At 41.2% G+C, this 20216-nt stretch overlaps 1 protein-coding gene and 1 long non-coding RNA gene across 5 annotated transcripts in view; one reads left to right on the top strand and one right to left on the bottom strand.

The window, feature by feature from the left end:
• The first annotated feature begins 128 nt into the window (after positions 1-128).
• Positions 129-5129, top strand: LOC125023576. 2 transcript variants are annotated; one of them, XR_007114647.1, is made up of 5 exons: positions 129-191; positions 1932-2118; positions 2818-2904; positions 3748-3985; positions 5012-5129. It is a non-coding gene; the product is annotated as an uncharacterized LOC125023576 (long non-coding RNA). The 2 variants fall into 2 exon arrangements; XR_007114646.1 differs by lacking the exon at positions 129-191 and adding an exon at positions 1546-1689.
• The window catches only part of LOC125023573 (beta/gamma crystallin domain-containing protein 1-like), a 40267-nt gene continuing 20920 nt past the window's right edge, over positions 870-20216 (bottom strand). For all 3 annotated transcript variants that reach the window (XM_047610923.1, XM_047610924.1, XM_047610925.1), the window contains 21 exons: positions 18097-19550; positions 15302-16386; positions 10670-15195; positions 9372-9410; positions 9160-9278; positions 8615-8792; positions 8180-8319; positions 7595-7721; positions 7465-7500; positions 6554-6711; positions 6290-6416; positions 5967-6112; positions 5390-5516; positions 5242-5271; positions 5041-5153; positions 4728-4860; positions 4454-4593; positions 3771-3894; positions 2898-3056; positions 1919-2081; positions 870-1665 (listed from right to left, as the gene is read on the bottom strand). In XM_047610923.1, the coding sequence (XP_047466879.1) occupies positions 1577-1665; positions 1919-2081; positions 2898-3056; positions 3771-3894; positions 4454-4593; positions 4728-4860; positions 5041-5153; positions 5242-5271; positions 5390-5516; positions 5967-6112; positions 6290-6416; positions 6554-6711; positions 7465-7500; positions 7595-7721; positions 8180-8319; positions 8615-8792; positions 9160-9278; positions 9372-9410; positions 10670-15195; positions 15302-16386; positions 18097-19550 (9213 nt within the window). In that variant the 3' untranslated portion in view covers positions 870-1576. The remainder of the gene's footprint in view (positions 1666-1918; positions 2082-2897; positions 3057-3770; positions 3895-4453; positions 4594-4727; positions 4861-5040; positions 5154-5241; positions 5272-5389; positions 5517-5966; positions 6113-6289; positions 6417-6553; positions 6712-7464; positions 7501-7594; positions 7722-8179; positions 8320-8614; positions 8793-9159; positions 9279-9371; positions 9411-10669; positions 15196-15301; positions 16387-18096; positions 19551-20216) is intronic.

Below are 20216 nucleotides of genomic sequence, written 5' to 3'. Positions count from 1 at the left end.
TTTAGGAACAACTCAAATACATAAAGAACAGCACAAGGTGTTGGTGGGATGATCCACAGAGGCCCCTCCCCTCAACCCACAGGACCCAAAGCTCCCCACTAACAACATCTTGTTACCAGACACCACAGGACGCCCTCAGAAGGACCATGTCTATTCTCTGATGAGGCATAAGGGAGACCTACACAATACTAGTAAGGTGGTCATATTGTCATGCCGTGTATGTTATTGGCCAGTTGTTCATATATATTTTTTTTTTTATTTAACTCAATCAATGTGTAAATGGCTCAGTAAAGCTGATTCTGAAATTGCAGTGCGAAATGAACAAAGCGAAACGCTGCGTAGGAAGAGAACGTTAGCTGTGTAGGTGGAATCCACCATGTTCTAACAACTGAAAGGATGTGGTCACAAGTGGTTAAATGCCTGGTTCATAGTTTATCATGTAGTTAAAACTCATTTTGCATTTTAACTAAAGATTTTGTTCGCCACATAAGTAGGTATGATACTGTAATTTTTATCCAAATATAAATACTGTAAATGTTTTGATCTGAAAATACTCTATTCGTTAGCGTCATGAGTAACACAGCCAGCACACTTTCTGGTGTCAGGGACACCTGCTAAGATCATTTGTTTCATTAAAAACTCCCTGTTGGTGGTGTTCTAGTTGCATGTGTTATGAAGTTGATCATAGTGCGATCATGGTGCTTTTTACCTCATCATGTCTTTCAGATGTTGTCTGAACAAGGAATAAAATTCCTTTTTATTCTTCTGCTGGTATTAATATAGTGACTTCATCTTATTTTGAACCAATAATGTATTATTTATCACACTGTATCACACTGAAACTGGACACCATAAAAAAAGACAAAACATCAAATTCTTCTTTTAATTGTTGTAACACTTTTCTCACATATTTACATCATTGACGGTGGGCAGCATTATTCTTGTGGTTCTTTTTAAAAATTGAAACCCATTCTGTACACTTGACACTTATGTACAACCTGTAATGTAAAGTACAGTTGGTGTGAAAGTGTAAAGGTCTATCAAAACTTAAACAGAATATACAGAAATTACAAAATGAAAACATGCTGGTCTACAGACATCTTTGGAGTGTAGCCATGTCAGACTTCATATTGCAGCTGTCAATATACAATGTACATTCATAATAGCTGACATAATTATCAGAAAACAGACAGAGAAACCCACAAATGAGAAGTACCATAAAGTTAAGAAAATGCAGCAATGGAACAGGGCTGAGTTGTCACTATATGCAGTGGAAACATGAATAATGCACAGTCTTTGGTATGCAGTGTAGGAAAGTCAACAATTTACAATTATCATTTGTTCTACAGAGAAGAACACATTTAATCAAATGCTGCCTGGGTGCATGTTCAGACGCTGGTTGCTAGTATGATATTGATCAGCCTCCTCAACAAGAGTCAACATACTACAATATACCCACTGTCTCTGTTGTGGGTACCACAGTAGAGCTGCAGGTTTGGTGTCAGTTTCCTGACAGGGCGTCAGAGGACTGAGAGGGCCACTGAAGAGATTCTCTGGCGGACTAAGGCTCATCACATCACAGGATCTCCACAGCCCACCTCTGGTTCAGCTTTCTTTCATCAAATGTGTTGAGGATGACCTGGTTCTTGTCATACTGGTGTCCACCTAGGAAAATAAAACACAACGAAGGTGATCTTACTTGTTAAAAAAATGTTTAATTTGTAAACTGCCAACACAGGCTGTGGTTGAAGCAGGGATATGTAATTATTATTATTATTTGAAAAAAGTCTGTGCTGCCATTTTCACTGCTGGACAGAGTCTCTTCCACAGCCTGAATCTGTGCTGCACAATTATTTTTAAAAGGGTTTTATAAAACATAACTGCACAAAGATATTCTTGACGTTAAAGCTAAGCTGACCTTTGATCTCTAGGATCAGCTCGGGTTTGAGGTGGCAGTGCACCAGACCATCCGGGGTGATGTTCCACAGCTGGATGTCTTTGCCTCGCTCTGGGGAGACACAAAGCCGGCTGCCTGCCATCACCACGCTGCCTGCTGTCTCCAGGCAACAGTCCTCCAGCAGCTGGACAAAGGGACGACACAGAGATGAGCATTTATTAGTAGGCACTATTTAACTGTCTTTTCTACTTTGTTCTTCTGCTTTCTATGTGACCTACTAGTTAAACAAGTAAACCACATTCCTTAAGGAAACATACGAATCTGAGACCTAAAAAGCCATTCTTTGTTTTGTAATTCCTTCAGCTAGACTGCCACAGTTAATAACTAAAACTTCTATCTGGATCTGCAATAAAGTATACACAGAGATAGATAGTAAGACAGGAAAATGGAAACAAGGAAAAAACCATGGCTTATTGCTCCATTGCCTAACTTACCATAAACCTACACTGGCATCTGATCACAAGGTTTGGCTGCCAGACCAGAAACAGGACAGACAAGATAGTGCCGGCCCTTTGGTGAACACGTCTAGTGGAATGAACTAAATTCTCCTGGGTATATGTGTCACTTCCTGTTTTCAACATAATCTGGATCACACCCTTGTTTTTAGGTACACAACACCTTTGCATCCAAATGATCACACTTTGATTTGTTACACAAAGGTTCTAATATTGCCTTGCCATTGTGGGCGGTGCCAGGGCAATATTCTCAGGGTTTTATTCCACTTCTTTGCTGGGTCATGTGCACCTATGCGCACAACTTGCCGTGCTTGTGAGTGGAAAGTAGGTGAGGGTTCTGTTTGCAACCCCTACTTATTGTTCCGCTTTCCTCACTCACAATGCTGCTGTTGTTTTTTTCTGTAGGCGACCCTGTTCCTGTCATTGTGAGAGTGAAGCGCTGCCTTTGAACAGGCACCAGCGTGAGAAGTTTTCGGGTCGAGTACCTTGCAGGTGAGTTGTCCGTCCCGATATAGCCAGATCTGCTCTAACCCTCCTGTCTCCTCCGTGGCCTGAATTCTCATCAGCTTAACATCATCCAGGGTTCCTGTCAGAGACATTAAACCTCCTGTTTCCCTGTTCCGCAGATGGAAGTATGTCTGTTTCTGTTGGAAAGAAATATGCAAAGTAGTTAGATTTGTTTCATGAATGCCTGAGTTAGTCCATCAAGTCGACTGTATTTATAAATGTGTTCCATTTGGTATTTTATTCATCAGGAAGTGCTTACGTTAAAGTAACAGGAAACCTCAACAAGGTTCATGAAATATTACACTAACATTGGCTCTAAACAAATGCACATTTAGCACAAATCCGACCAAACACTTTATCCTGAAATAATTAAATCAAAAAACATAGTTGGACATGTTCTGACTGTCAAACTGAGTGGAACATGTGGTGGAGCACATCTGTGGTTAGTTGTGCTAGGAGCACATGTGTAAGATTAAGAACTTTGGAAATGGTTATAAAAAGGAAAGTTCAAGACGAGAAGAGACAAGAAAGCATTGTTTGACTGCCTTCTATTGGATAGAATTCAAATCTATGGGGCCAGAAGACAGGAATGACTACCGTCCACCATGATACGAAGCCCACACAAATGATTTGACTGAGCATAAGCAGTTACCAACAAAGCCACTTCAGAACAACGTTCTGCCTGCAAAGATATTTTCTGGCTTCCAAACTAGTGAAAAACATAGCGTTTTAATGGGGGGATAAGTGCCCAAATACTTTTTTAGAACTGAAAATGAACAACTCGGGTAAACCCTTGTCACTGATTAGATTTGTGACTGTTTTCCACAGGCTTTAAGTTCTCCTGCTCTTACCTGGAGTAATGGCCGTAGGGATCCCAGCCACTGCCAGTCGCTGTGCTTACACAAGTCATCCACTTCACCTGGCTGGAGGAGCAGCTGTCGACCTCTGTAGTTACTGCCTTCATACAACACCCACCTGCAGAGAAGACAGTTGCCAAGGGGGCTCAGAGATTTGCCTGAAGATTGAAAACTGCTGTCGTAACATCTCACAAAATCGCAAATGAGCAGTACGAGTGATGTTTTTACTATGTTTTATCATTGACTTGACGGCTTCCACACACATTTGAGGTTTTTAATGCTCTTGAACATGCTTAGCTCTAAAAACTAAACTAACACCATTTAAGGGAATTTAACAGGTCCCCGTCAGACCCTTTGCAGGAATCTTCAACCTCTTCAGGCAGCAGTGGCTCAAAGTCTGGTTAAACTGGAAACTGTACATATGTACATATGTTCAAGAGTGTGGTTAAAACTATTTATTCAGTCGATAGCAATTAAAAATAAAGAAATATCTATGTTGACTTTAATAATCACTAGCTTCACATAAACTCATTTTCTTTTGTCTCTCAGTCTGCATTAGTAGCATGTTTCATTTGTGTCTGAACTGACAGTGATGCAACAGTTTCCACATCTAGATTATACAGACTGCTTCCAAAGACAATAAAAACATGACTTAAACTGCCAAGAAGGTTACATACATTCCTCCCTCCACCACCAGGGAGCGTATGCGGGCGTCCATGCCTGCCTGCAGCAGGTTTACAGCTCCATTCGTCAGCACCAACCTGCGACCTTTAAAGCCCACTTTAGTGAACAAAGTGATGGAGGGCAGAGAGAGCTCCTGCAGCACAGGAAAAGAAAGTTTAACATTTTCACTGTCATTGAAAAGGACTAAAACAGGCCATTTAGATCACAAATAGACCAGAATGAGACTCACACTGGGTTGTACAGATTTCCACATATTGTAACACTCACGTGTCCTACGGTCTGTATGGATCTGATTTTGGGGTCTGAGGACAGGAAGCCCATCGCCTCTGTGTTGGGGTATTCTCCCTCCTCCAGGACATACATGTTCTCTGTGAACTGGGCCCCCTCATATGCCACCCAGCTGACACACAAAGACACCATCTTTTTCTTCAATTTTGACATTTACTCCTTACTTCTAACATTAAAATACAGTCAGTTGAATTTTTCTAAGGTTATTTTGTGACTTCCTAAAAAGTTAAATAACCAAGAAACACATTTTTCTCATCCCACAGCTGTTTCCCGGCAGTTAAGATGTGCTTACCTTCCAGCCAGAACCTTACAGGACCTGGCAGTGAAGTCCTCATCCAGAGCTGCTATTGTGTCATCCAGAGCTACCAGCCTTCCCTGAAAGTCTGGTTCAGAGTATAGATGGACCTGTAAAACACACCCAAACAGCCTTAGTTGACCTCATTAATCCTGATTAGTCCTCTTCAATAAATACTCTTGAATAAACACATGATACCTTGAATTTTGTCGCTCTCATCAGCATGTCCTGCAGAACAAACAGGAGGGATTACTAACTTTTGCTTTGCAGATGCTGTTTCTTTCAAACATCCAATGAAAATGTACCATTACTTCAATGTGTTTAAGCGATCCTTATCATTTCTTACATGGAAGACGGGCTGTATGGATGAGATCTTGAAGTTCTGCGCTCCCCAGTCGCCCGGGTTTGCATACATGCCTTTCTCCAGCAAATAGAGCTCTCCGCTGAACCCAGGATTTTCAAAGGCCACCCACCTGAAGAGCACGCAAAAAAAAGAGACGCTAAATAACGCACTGACAGAAAAACCTGCAATAATGTCACATAAAATCAGAGGCAGGTTAAATCACTGACTTTAACTACAGTCTTATCATTATAAAAGGAACAAGTCCATGGCTCTATGAGGCTGTACAACGAAAGGCAAGACAGACGCAAAGAAAACAGTGGAATGTTAAATAAAGGTGGGTACGGGTTAAGAGTTCACCCAGCTACACAAATGGATCAGTCTGACCACCTAATAAATAGTTGATCTTTAGGGGCTGTGTGTGTGAGCACTTGTGTGTGCATGTTTGTTTGCTCACTAACAGAACGTTTAGACATCTAAGAAACACACTCCTGACTGTTTAAGGGAGCACTAACACAGAGAATATGTTGCTATCTTCCTTTCTTTAGTTCTTTGTCTGTCCTTCTAAAAGAAGCTGACTTACACTCCACTGGTGACGTTGATAGACTGGGTTTTGATGCCATGGCCTATGTCCTCCATGTTTGGGACAGGACCCAACAAGTCCACACTGAGTCCCAGCCCATCAAAGTTCCTCTCACTGAACAGCTTAACGTGTGGAGACAGGAAATCCTTGGGAAGATGACACCACAGCAAATTAATAATATGTATGAAACTCCAGGTCTCTTATTTCACCGTTTCCTATTCGTATAATATCAACAGAAACTGTAACACTGTTTAAGTGTGCAGTGCACAGACACCACAGCAATCAGTGGGATGTTGCAGGTTCATGTTTCAGGTGATACGTACGCCGATTACAGGGCGAAGTGACTGGAGCCCGTCCTCACATCCTCCCCAGTCACCGCAGTGAGCATACTCCCCCTCCTCCAGTATGTACTGCTGGCCTTCAAAGTCCGCCTCTTGATAGCCTACCCAACTATAAGACAAAATCAAATATTAGCAGACCTTTTTAAGCTACTAACTATGAAAGAAACAATCTGAAATGTAATAAAACACACGTTTCGCCTTTACGTGTTGTAATGACTGGCCGCCGCCAAAACTAGAGATACTCACAGGCCACCCAGTATCTTTATAGACCCAACTGCAGACAGTGTCTTCTTGTTCACATCAGGTTTGTCAGCGGTTCCTTCTTCCTGTTCTTGCAAGTCGTAGACATCATTGTCCAGCTCCACACAGCGTCCGTCAAAGTTTGACTTCTCGAACACTAAGGCCTGCACAAAAGAAAGACATGCGATGGTCACAGTCCTTCAAAGCGTGCGTTAAGTGTATATGAATTTGTACAGTTGTAAGCAATTTTTGGTCCATTCCTGCCCAAAGATAGAACGCTACGTTTCCACAGATTAGAGTGAATAGTACAATATATGCTGAGACACAGTACCTGGCCTTTAATAGAAGATCTTTACTGAGCAGTTCAGGGTTAGGTGCCTTGCTGAAGAGGACACATGCTACTTTCTTCCCAAGCCTGTTTTTTGCTTCTAATACATACAAGCTACAAGTACAGGCTGCAGACTAAGAGCGGTGAGCATACCATAGTGGAAGGTGCTCGGACATGCCCTTACTTTGTATTCTTTCTTTGTCCTGTATCCAGAATAGACATTTCGCGTGGGTTATTTATAGAACTGTTTGGCTAATTTTTTTGCTTTTGTTTTTTGAAGCCATCATTTGACTTTTAGAAACACCGTTTCCGTTAGCAAATCCATTCTTCTTTTAGGGGAGGAATTTGCCAATTTCACATCTCACATTCGTATTAAATTTGCTTGAACCATTTGCAACATGTCCCAACCCCAGTGAATTTAATTCATCCCATCAATATAATGAGTCATATTAGACGAACGTGTCTAAGCTAAACTTCTGTCTTTCCTTAACCATCTTTTGCCTCTACACAAGGTATTAGGCCATTAGTTATTTTCAACAGACTGAACATGTAAGAGTTGTCCTTGTATGTATGGTTTCTGCCAACAAACCTTGACTTCATTTGGATGCTCCACCCTGATTCCTCCCTGAAATAAATACATAAATGTCAGAACTAGGCAACTGTCAAGATGTTAATATATTGCAAACATAAATCAGTGGTGCATAGTTCATGTGCTGTACCATTCGGAGAGGTCTGAGAGAGCCAATGAACGGCTCAAGGAACCCCCAGGCCTCTGGGCAAGGATATTCCCCCACTTCCAGCACACCTATGAATCCCTGAAAACCTGGTTCAGTGTACACCAGCCATCTATTGACACACAAGCACCACAAGAGAGAGGGTGATGAAAATGAAGTAAAAGTGATCAGGGTAAGTACTTCACAATGCTTAAAAGAAATAAATCTGCCTTATTGTACTTTATTATAAAGAGAATAATAAAGGTTCTTTCACTTTCTACACGAAGACCCAGTTAAAACTCATGACCATAAATAATTTCCTGCAGTTACAACTATGACAACCACAAGCTCTAGCCTGCAGCTTGCATTCCTTCACAGACAGAAAACAGATGCCTGAGAAAACAGAGATTATTGCTCAGAAAGTCTTCAGAAAAGCAACATTTTTATGAGCTTGAAAACTTAATAGCAGCATTAATACCAGGGTTGTCACTAGAAATCAAAATGATATGACCAAAATGCAAAAACACGATTCACATAAATTTAAATGATTGATCTGAATGGGCTACTGGAATAAGCGTCATTTCAACTTACACTCCAGAATGGACCTTAATGGAGCCGGTGGTCTGTGGCATCCCATAGGAGCCAACCTCTTCAGTGTCATCACAGTAAGATGACATCCTCCCCAGCCCGTTGACCTCTGCAAACAGGTCTATTCGGGGTGTGCTGTAGTCCTTAAAGACACACAAATTTTTTTTTTCCAAATAACGCTAGATACCTAGGCTATTGAACATTTCATTGACAGTACACAAGAATATGAAATTCTGAAGATATCAAAAAAATAAGATACTTTAAGAATGCCACATGGTCTAAAATTGAAAAACAAACTGATTCAAAAAGAGTCAAATAGTACAAATTTCAGCAGGTATAAAATATCAAAGGTGAGCAACAACTTCACAGGACAAATAGCCACAACAACAATATGGATGGAGCAAAGCAGATCGACAAATTAGGTAAGTAAATACTTACCCTTACAGCCAGTCGAATAGAACCTATGATCATAGGCTCTGTTGGAATAGGCTGACCCATCGAGTCTAGGGTTGTTGTAGTTCCCTCCTCCGCCCACATATTCACAATATGCTCTGAAGGACCTTCTTCAAGAGCAATGACACGGCCCTGGAAGCCAGGCTTTTCATAAAGGAGCCAGCTAATGAGAGACGGAATAATGACCCACAAAATTCGTCACTTAGATATCTAAACAGGGATAATCACACTGTTGTATCACTTTCATAGATGCTGTAGCTACAAGAGGTGCATGCTTGAAGGGTCAAGGAGATTAAAGGACACACTGTATGTCTTTAGAGAACAAGTGAAAGGGAACAAAGAGGATGGGAGTGAATAACTGAAGAATGAAGACTAGCAGAAGAAAGTGTAATCACATTACTTGAAAATCTTTAACTATGATTTATTCACCACATTATAAAACTGAAGTAAGAGTAATTTTCCCACCACCTGCACTTCTTGTGCACAATAGCATTCATAGTGCAGCTACTGAGACCTAAGAAATCCCTCACCATCCTCTGATGACTCTGACGGATATGATGGGGGACAGCTTCATCGTGGTGGCATCTTCTACATCACAGTGGAGTTCAAAGGCCTCCCCTCCAAACTGAGCATGTTCATGTATGACAATCTGTATCAAGACGTAGAAACGTCATTACACTGGAAGCATAATGTGTTGCAAAATGTTACCAAAAAAATGTGCGCTATAAACATTTAATCAAACCTTTCCAGGCCTTTTGTGGAACCCTTTTACTGCAGGCATCTGTGAGAAAATGTGAAAAACATTACTTAACAAAACTACTTCAGATCATGGCAGGGCTATCTTAGTTCAGCTATTAGTCTCTCTTGAGTCTGAAGCTCTGAAAAACTTACAAGATATTAATTATGTAAACATACTAACCGTTTATTCATTACCTTTAGGTCACTATATCACCTATTTATCCATTAATTTAACCATTCCAACTATTTATCCTATTCATTACTCTGACTCTGACGGGTACCTCATTATCCCAGCACAGATAGTGACCACCCAACTGAGACCGGACCTGCTGTTGTGGTCGGAAGTAGAGAAGGTAGTGTATTTTACTGAGTTTACTGTCCCGTGGGAAGACAGAGTTGAGGAGGCTAATGAGCGCAAGAAGGCAGGAGAAGCTGCGGCTGGTGATGTGCCATATACTGTCTAATGCTGTTTACAAGGCCAGTTAGCTGGTGTCTTCTTGTTGGTTGCGAGTTGGTAGCTGACTGCTAGCAACTTTTTTCAGTTGGACTGAGGTTCCAAATGTGTTTTGCCGCAGATCTTGGCACAAGGGATTGTAACATCTCATCTTGTGTAATAATGTATGATCAAAGAATATTTATCCTTAGTATCTATATTAATAGTTTCAAATTAGTAACAAATTATTTAATACACTCAGCAACTATTTATCAATGATACACTTTTAGTAAATTGGTTTGGTAAATCTGTACCTGTTGGTAATTGGGCTTGTTTGCTAGTTTTACCTGAACACAGACACCTCCTGTTTCAATGTATTTAATGTAAAAAAAAAAAAAAACATTTCTATTTGTTTTCCCTTTAGAAAAGGCTTGTCTGGTCCACAGTCTTTGAGGGAGAGAACACTTCTTGTAGAGCAGGTGTAACATGTGGTGTACACTGTGTAAGCCTATAAATACGTTGTTTTTTTCTCGTTTGTTTTTGCATAGGTTGCTTTATTTGCCTGTTGATGCAAATATTCGCAATGTGGTAGTCGAGCTCATCTCAGAAAAGATTTCCTGTGCAAAATTCCACTGTCATGACACATTCACTTTTCCTGCCCTTACTTGCAGATAATTTATGATTTGGCTGAAGTCACAAAACAAAAGAACCAGTATCAAATTAGAACACATGGAAAAAATAACCATGGAAATAAACTTGAAAATGCATGTAGATTTAGCTGGTCAAAGCTCATTCAGGCATTGGGAATCATTTTTAGTAATAAACCAATACAATAAGGAGTTTTCATCTATATAAAATGGAATACCTACCTTTGTCTTTGAAGAAGGAATTCCACTTAGGGAGGTCTGCTTGCTGTAGCTGGGCGTTGGAAGTAGTCCTACAGGGCCAAAGTCCACATTAGGTACATCTGCTCCTGAGGCCTGTTTCATAGTAGTACTCCCTTTAGAACTCAAGTTTGTTTCAGTCGTCTGTGAAGTGTCCTGGGAGGATTCTGATTCCTTTTTGTTCTTCTTAAAGTATTTCTCAAGATGATCAGGCAGCTTTATTTCTGAGAACGTGGGCAGAGAGGGCGGAGATTCAGGGCTAAGTACTGACTCATTAGCTGTGCCTGTATCCCCAGGGCCTTGATCCATACTTTTCACTCTCCAGTTATCAGCTGTGACGCCAGGCACAGGTAAATCAACAACTCCCGCCTTTCCAATTGAGGGCGGGTCCAGTTTTTTATCAGATGAAAGTGTGTTATTTGAGGCAGACGTAGCTTCCTCTTTAGTTTTCCTGGATGACCGAGGGGAACTCAGTAAACTGGACAGGATGGACATCCTTCCAAGCCTTGACGTCATCTTCCCAGGCTCGTCTCCACTGTTTTGTGCAGGGTCTACCCCTGCTTCAGCATTGGTCCCCTCATTAACACCATCTTTTTCTTCTAACTTATCAAATGGGTTCATTTGCTGTTTTAAGAAGGATGGGCCACTGTCTTGAGAAAGTCTCCCCTTTCGGCCTTCCCTATTGGCTGCTTTTTGTTTAATAATCATAGCTGGTGAAAGATCCATCATACTTCTGTCCTTTTTCCTTAGGCCAAATTTGAATTCCTCAGGATCAAACGTTTTCTCAAAATGGTCCTCCTTGATGGCTGGCATGGCAAAAGGTGGAGATGGGGACTTTTTACGAATGTGCCTTTTTGGGGGTAGGGAGAAGGGGACTCCACCTTCCTTAATGCTCCTGATAAAATCGTCAAAGTCGTCAAGCTCAAGAGATTCATCCTCACTAGTGGATGTAACAAATCTTCTCTTGTGTTCCTTCCTCTGTTTTTGGTTATGTTCCACATCTAACCAGCTTGACGGAGATTCTGTTTTTAGCTGGTGGCCTGGGGGTGTGGAGAAGGATTTCACTGTGGCAGAAAGAGAAGAATTCCCATCTTGTGTTGGCTTTGGAGGTCTTTTGTCTTCTTTTGAAGTCAGTAGTCCTTGGTTCAAACCACTGACTGTAGTAAAAGCCGCTGACTCATCTGTTTTTTCTTTGCTGTCTTCATAGGTGCTAATGGACATTTTATCTGAAACAATAGTGACCTTTTCTTTATGACCTGCGTCACCATTTTTGTTAGGTACATCTTTTACCAAAATGGCTTCAGATTCTTGCTTGATATCTATCACTGATGACTTAAGCTGCTGGTCCACTTCATTTGCCACTTTACCTTTCTCTAGAACAACCTCTTTAATGAGGTTTTTGTCTTCCTGTTTTGCATCAGTTCTACTAATTGTTTCGGTTGTGCGCAAACTTGATTGTTTGGCTAATTTGTCCTTTTCTGGTACCTTTCCTGGCTCCTCTGATGCTCCAGTCTTTGGTTTCTGTTCTTGGTTAGCATCTGGGACTTTGAAGTGTGTATATTGATCAGCATGTATCTCTGTTTTTTCCACATGTTCATCAAATACAAATGAAGTCTGCTCATTCTTTTGGGTTCTAATTTCAAAAGTAGCATTCCCAATTACAAACTCATTCACCAAACTTGCTGCAGACGAATCCTTGACTTCTGCATCCAGTTTCTGTTTTAGGCCTGAGTTTAGACCCTTGGATTTTGTTGATTTACTTTTCTCTGTTTCTCTAATATTCCCATCTTGCTTGCTAAGAGTTTTGGAGATCTCAGTCGTTTTATTGCTAACTTTACTAACATTTGAAAATGCTCTCTCATTCACCAAACTCTCTGGTGAAGAATCCATGGTTTCACTCTTCTCTTTATCTCCCTCAGTACTGTGAACTTTCAGTTCTTGAATTAGGCCATCTTTTGTCACCTCAGGAGATTTTGTTACTGACTCCGATTTCAGTTTTAGGTCACATTTTGGATGTTTGGCTTCATTTGTAGCTGTTTTCTCATTCACCAAAGACTCCAATGATGACTCCTTGGCTTCATTCATTTCTTTCCTACCTTCAGTACTAGTGCTTAGAGATGTCAGTTCTTGAGTTGTGTGAGTTTTTTGGTTCTCGGTTTTCTTCTCTTGAACTTCAGTTCTTACGGTTTCTGGTTCCTTTTGTAATTCATAATTTGTTTCTTTGTTTGGTTTTGTCATGTTTTCATCTTTATGCCCAACAGTTACAGACTGGTCTTGCTGAATATTAGCTTCATGGTTAGCATTCACAACTTCAGTCTCACTGGCCAAATTCTTTATTGACAATTCTGTCAACTTTGTATCTTCTTTAGTACATTCAGCCCTCTGAGCTTCACAGATTAAAACTTCTGTTTTCTGAGTTGTCAGCAAAATGTCACTTTCTGGTATCTTTTCTGTAGATTTCACAATCTCACTGACCTGGTCTAGATTAACATCTAGTCCAGGTGGGTGTTTGGACTCTGTTGATGTGTGAGCACTGTCCTCTGTGGTTTTAATATTGTTACCTTTGTCTCTGGTATTAGTTGGCTTCTCCTTCTCTTGGTTGGCAGGTTCAGAAGCGTCCTTTGAAATCTCATTTGGTAACCTCTTCTCTTCTTTTGGGCCTTCAAAATCCAACACTTTTGTGTTTATGGTTATGTCTGAGGTTCCCTTCAGATTTTCAACATAGCTGGCGTCCACATTTTTGCTGTCATCCTTGACCTCTTCATCTTTGGTCTGAGGTAGTTTGGATTCCTGTTCATTTTCCTCTGTTTCTGACTCAATCTGCTGCTCTGCTTCGTCTGCTTTTCTTTCAGTATTGTCTTTCCAAAGGGTCTCAGATTGTTGGTTTGCATCAATCACACTTGTTGTAGAGTCATGAAATCCACTTCTTGCATGATCTGGTTCTGTCCTCTCCTTCAGGGCAGTTATAACTCCCGTATGTGGTTCCTCATTGGAAGCAGTGGGTAAACACTTCTCATCAGAAGTTAGTGGTGTTGGCTTCTCTGAAACTGTAATGTCTTTCTCAGCTTTACCCTCAGCAGTTATGCCCTTAAGCTCCACTTTACAACTGCTCTCTGAGTCAGTGCTTTCCACAGCTGCGTCATTAAGCCTTTCATTTGGTTTTGAGTCTTTCTCCTTTCTTTCAGATTCTCCTCCAAGTAAAAGAGTCTCTTTGTCCGACTGATTTTCAAAATTCTCCTGGAATTTGTGAACAACCACAGTCTCTGTTTTATTGTTGACGTCTTCTGTTGTCTGTCCAACCTCCTCTTTACTTTTTCCCTCCACCTCAAAATCTTTTGCTAAGAGGCTATTTGTCTGGAGCAATTTATCAGTTTCATTTGTGATTTGATCCTCCAATAATTCCTTCTGCTGCTCTTTATTTGACTGGTTAGCTTCAGCTGAAGCAGTAATAAAAATGCCTGAGTGTTCATCTTTTGGTTCAGGACCTTGGTCTTTTAAATCTAATTTATCAGGAGGGTCTTCTTTGTCTGTATGTATTTCTTTAAAGGAATTACTTCCAGGTATAACACCATCCTGATCAGAGTGTGTCATTAGGTCATTGTGAATGCTGCCCCCCAATGTAGGTTCGGCTAACATATCAGTTACATCCTCATGAGCTGGTATTGTGTTCACAGCCAGTGCTGCAGTGTTGTTCTCTTTCACCTGGATTAAATCCAGTTTCATGTTACTTGTTTGGTTGGTTATGTCCAAAATGTCTTTTACTGTAGGTGAATGCTTTGGTGATAACAGTATTTCCTGACACTGTGTGGCGTTATCACTTTGTATTTGAGACACATTTTCTAGTGGAACATCAGCTTTTATTTGTTTGGCCTCATGCATTAATCCATTACTCTCTGCATTATGTCCATCCGCAACTTGTGACTGCGATGGAATTGCACTGTCAACCTCACTGTTAGGGAATATCTCGGCTTGTAGATCTGCAACATTTACTTGAATGTCTTCTTCATCACTGTTTTGTAAGGGCTGGATGTCTGAAATATCCTCAGCTGTAGTACTGCTTATGCTCCCTAATTCCTTAGCCTCTTTCAGTTTTATTTCAGAAGAACTGGTCTGTTCAGTGTTGAGTTTTACAACATGTTCCTCCTCCTTTGCAGGCACTGGCTTGAATGTAAATCTGTAATCACTGTCATGGTCCTTCGAGTTACATGCTATCTGGGGACTTAAGTCTTCAGTATTCACATTTGGGGAAGTTGGTGGAAGTTTTCTGGATTTTAATTTGTTGGGGCTTCTCTGTCCTCTTGTAGGAAGCTTGCTCACAGACGATGGGGTGTCAGCCAAATCCTTTGCAGGCCCTTTGTGGTGTTGTTTGACATTGTCATCCTGTTTGGAGAGCCTTGGTGTGACAGTTTTCTCTTGCTTGGTGGGAGGTGGAGAGGCACAAGTGTCACTTTGTTCATGGCTAAAGTTTCTTTTAGGGAAGGATCTGGATGGCTTTGTTGATGTCAAGTTTCCTGGAAACACATACACACAGATTTAACAAAACTGTCTATTTCTTTAAGACATCACACTATAGCTGCTTACTGTCTAATACAACATGCTGTGATTGTACTTTCTTACCTTTCTTGGGACTGTCAGGGGGTGGGGGTGGTGTCTCACCACCTGATCTCACTTCAGGAGTTACTTCATGCTGCTCAGGACTCTGCTTCAGAGCTGATTTAGGTTTGTCCGTGTGACCGGATGAATCTTTTTTATAGCTGGTGCCACTTGTCTGAGCTGTATTATCATTGCTTTTTCTTGTTGGAGATGAAATGGGCAAACGACTCGTTGAAGAATTATTCTCCACATCGTTCTGCCGCTGTTTCTTGACATCCAGAATTTCCCTATCAGGTTGTTGTCCTGCTTTCATACTTCTCTCGTTATGCTCTTTCTCCACGCCATTTACCAGGTTTACAGACTCAGTGTCCTCATCTGTCTTTTCCTTAATGAGTTTTGTTACAGACTTTATGGTAGTTCTGGTAGAAGCAACGCTTCCTGACACAGATTTCCCTCCTCTAGTTTCCTCAGAGTTCAGCTTCCTGACAGATTTGGTTGAAGTGGTTGGAGATTTCAATGATTCTTTGGTTCTGGGTTGTTTTTGCAGTTTGGCACCAGGAATTGATATTTTATCTGGTGTTACTGGTGTTTTCACATCAGAATCTGATGTTGACCGTTTGGGGATTTTAGACTTTGAACCTGTTGCACTTGTGGGACTGCTGGCTCTTTGGTATTTTAATGCTGGTAACACAGAAACCGTCTGTGATGGATTATCACTGGAAGTTTCCAGTTTTGTGGCCTGTGTGAAACTCTTTGCCTTTGTTGTGACATTCTTGGCCTTGCTTCCAGCTGCAGAGGAGGGGGTCTTTGTTCCACTTGTTGTGGTATGCCGACTTTCAGGTGCGACTTTGACCCCTCGGTTGGACAGAGTAACCCGGTTAGTTCCTTGGCCCCTTAACCCTGACTCTGCAGGTTGCAACTTTGTTTTGTACATGTCTGAAGATGCAGAGGTATCATCCAAGTCAGAGACCTCAGAGTCAGTTTTTTCTTTGACTAAAGGTGGTTCAGGTGTATTTGGAACTGACTGTGTAGTCTCATCTTTACTTATGGATAGTTGAATGTTTGTGTCCTTGAATTCTGCATTGTTGTTGTTCTGGAGGCTAGGCAGTCTGTGACAAGAAAGAGAGACAGAAATTATGTTTTTACATGAAGTACAATAGAGACTTCATTTCATATATAATCCCTTTTAGGATTATAATACATAAACATACAATTTAAAGGTGGAGTAAGCTACGCCTGAGACAGACTATTGATATTTAAACAGCCAAACAAACACACCCCTTGCTTCAGGGCAGCTTTGGAAGCTTGGATTCCCCTACCCCCAGGTATCCAGCTTGCAGACATTGTAAAGTTAACAACACTAACAAGAGAGACCAAAGAACATCACAGCAAGTAATTTAAGTAATGTTAGCTACGTGGTATCTTAGAAAATTGCTGTCACTGTTGCTACTGCAAAGCTAACATGCCAAGAGGATGAGATGGTTTCATCAGCTCTAATATATCCAACTTTTTTTTACTGTTCTGTGTACAACACACACAGAACAGTGAAGAACTCCTTTAAACACTGGGGTTCATTCGCTTGCCTTAACTTAAAGTTACATGAGCATCTACATCCCCACTATAAATACAGCATGTAGCTGCAGCCATTAGCTACGTCATTAGCTGTGATTAGCATAAAGACTGAAAATAGAGGAAAAATGTCAGCCTATCTCTGTTCAAAGGTAACAAAGAAGTTTAAAAAATAGTGACATAGTGAAAACACTGTGTTTTGTCATGCACAATGTAAGAACAACTGTAATCCCAGGTTTTGTGTGCCACAATATTCTTGACAAAAATATGAATTGTTGTTTTCACACCTTGGTTCTACATTAACCCTCAAACTTCCCACCAGTACCTTAGAACTGAAGAAGCTACTCAAATGAGAGACAGAGGTCTTCTCAAAACTCAAAACTACAAGGTCAGTTGTCCTTTTAAATGCTTTTTTGGATGTACCATGACCTGGACGACTGACAGTCTTCACAGAGATAAAGAAAGAAAGATAGATGTAAAAGAGTAAGCTTTTCAGGTGCTCTGCTACACTAGTTCTTTGAATAAATCCATTGCTATATTGTAAAGATAGGTGTCAACATGATACTTTGCATTCCATGTCAAACTGAATGAAAGAGGAGAACCCACTTTAAAAAATGTTATGTGGTCAAACAAACAAAATAATTGCTTTGTCGTGATCCTGAAACCATAAATCAGGCATGACCCCCTTAAGGTGCACAGTAACTCAAATGTTTGCAAGCTCTACCTTGTAAATTTTACATTACCTTGCCATAAGTAAAGAATCTATTTTAAAATGTTCCCTCTGTAACCAACGTATCCATGTGAAGTCAAACAAAAGTATCCAGGCAATAGTTGCATGTTGCCTGTCAAGTTCTGTAATGACTAACTTATTCAGGTAGTGAATGTACAACATGTCAAACATGGAAAAGGTGACCTTCCTTAAAACTTGACAAAAAGAAGGTTAATCCTTATATCTTAGGTTTGGGTGGCTGCATTTATTTTTGAGTTATTACCAACAACAGTTTCGGAAGTTTAATGTACAGAACTTTAGAGAAAGGTACCTTTTTCTGGATGATTAAATGTACTGTGTATGAATATTTCAGTGGCTCAAAGATTGTTTAGCCCATTGTTCTCCTCTGGTACAATGGAACATGGGAACTCAGAGCTCCGGTTGCATGCATGCTTAGCTCTCTTTAGCTTTCGTGCTTCTTCCAGGATCAAAGGGACTATTAAATAGTAACCACAGAAAACCTAAACAGACGGATACTCACGGTTTCACCTCTGTTGGAGTCTTTGAAGCTGAATCTCTGCTGCAGTCGTCTCCTAACAGTTCGTCCCCTTCCAAACTATGATCTGAGCCAATAAATACCTTCTTTGCCTTGTGCTTCGAAGGCAGATTGACAGTCTTGCGTGTAACATGTGAATCCCTCGGCCTGCGTTTCTCCTGATGTGAGTTTTTCTTCGAGTCCTTGCCAGTGCCAGTGCCAGGTTCCTCTGTCTGCACAGAGTTTATCTCAAACTCCCCGGTAGTTGGTGTCAAGGAGATGGCTGATTTTGGCAAGCTGCCACTCAACTGCAAAGTTCCAGAGGGGGTAGAAGGTCTAACTCCAGTGCCCTCAGTCCCTGAGTCGTCCTCAGGAATTACAATGACAGGCACAGCCAGAAAGGGAGGAGAGTCTGCTCTCAAGCCCTCCTCTTGTTTCATTATATCTTTTTCTTTCTCCCCCTCCCTCTCCCAATCCTCCTCCTCTCCCAGGTGTGTTTCCACCCAAATGGCTTTATGGAGTTGGATAGGGGAATCGCAACTAGGTAATTTCTCTCTCTGAGGTGAAGCACTCCATTCAGTTTTTACAGTTCCCCCAGAGGGGCTGTGGGAAGATATCTGAGCAGTAGCCTTGGCTCCTGAGCTTCCACCTTCTACACTTGGAGAGTTTTTGTCATGCAGAAGTGTGATGGTTCGTGAGGTACGTGACTGGGAGCCTAAAGTTATTCCTCTTATTGCAGTGCTGTGCCCCATGTCTCCAACCTTCACCGAGGCCTTCTTTGATGCTAAGCTTATTGAAGTTAGGTTAGCAGACTTTGGGGACTCAACTGCACTGGAAAGGGGGGATTTAACTGACAACATGGTGGTTGGGCTAAATACATTATCCTCACCGGAAGTCTCTGTTTTCTGCTGAATGCTTTCGTCCAAAGTAAAATGCAGTTTCTTGTTTACTTCCTCAACCACTGATTGTGAAAAGCTTATTTCTGAGCTCAAATCACCACTTGGATGAGCGGTAGATGTAAGGTCCTTAGTGGTGGAAGTCACATTCCCAGAATTCCTTTCACCGCTGGCTGTGCTAATCCTGCACACATGCACCTCCCTCACACTACTCCTGCCACTGCTGTCACTGTCTGCAAACGGGATCATTGCCTCATCTGTGACCAAAGAAGCTCTGCTTATGCTGCTGGCACTAGAGGTTTGACTGCCACCATGCTCAGCTCCTGGGCTGTTGCCCCAATCTGCACAATGTGACCCTGTTAGCTCACTGGCTTTCCGACAGTTAGTCGGAGTCTTCGGCTCATCGTCTAAGTCTTCAGACGGGGGCGAACATGGAGACAAGGGGGATGTTGGGGAACTTGGACAGGTGGAGGCGTCAGATTGCTGCCTACTGCTGCTCTTCCTTCTCTTAGAGGTGAAGAAGTTGCTAATGCGATCAAACATTCCCCTCTTCTCCTCCGAATTCTGAAAGAAGACAAAATAAAAAGTAGACGGAGAGATAAATACCGAGATGTGGAAAGAATCTGGCATACTTTTGTCTCTACACCATCTACTAATGTGCTGTCCAACAAACCTGTAGGCAAAAGGTAAACAAGAAAATGGATGGAATTCAATTTCCTTTAAATGGCAACTTAAAAAGGAACTTTAAAAGGACGTTCGCAATCTGTGCTCACTTACACATTTAAAGCTGTTAGGATTACATCTAACTAATCTCAGATCACATGTAATGTATCCAAGTTCTAGATATTACTATTACAGTAGTAATGTAATGTCCAATTAGCCAAAAACCATGTCTCATTTTGTATCATTTTCCCCAATGACAGAACATTATCCCCATGATAAACGTATGACATTGTGGGAGACAAGTCAATCATAGGAGTGTAGAATTTGTATAACTGGTTGGACAGCTGATTACTCGTCTTAAAGCAATGCTTGTATTTACACATTTTGTCCTATATATATCAGCGAAGTTGGGCACAAATACTTGTCTTCTCTACTTCAGAACAACAGCACAACAACAGCCCTCCTTTAAAATGATCATGTAGCTCAATCAAATCTTAAAAACAGTTTAAGAAAGAAAAGGGGCTGTTGCATTAGACTGCATTGGTTTCAGCTAGGTGGAGCTAATAA

This window comes from Mugil cephalus, chromosome 17, assembly GCF_022458985.1.
Source record: "Mugil cephalus isolate CIBA_MC_2020 chromosome 17, CIBA_Mcephalus_1.1, whole genome shotgun sequence".
Taxonomy (NCBI): domain Eukaryota; kingdom Metazoa; phylum Chordata; class Actinopteri; order Mugiliformes; family Mugilidae; genus Mugil; species Mugil cephalus.
Note: the sequence above shows the minus strand (reverse complement) of the source record. Positions and strands in the feature narration are given on the sequence as shown.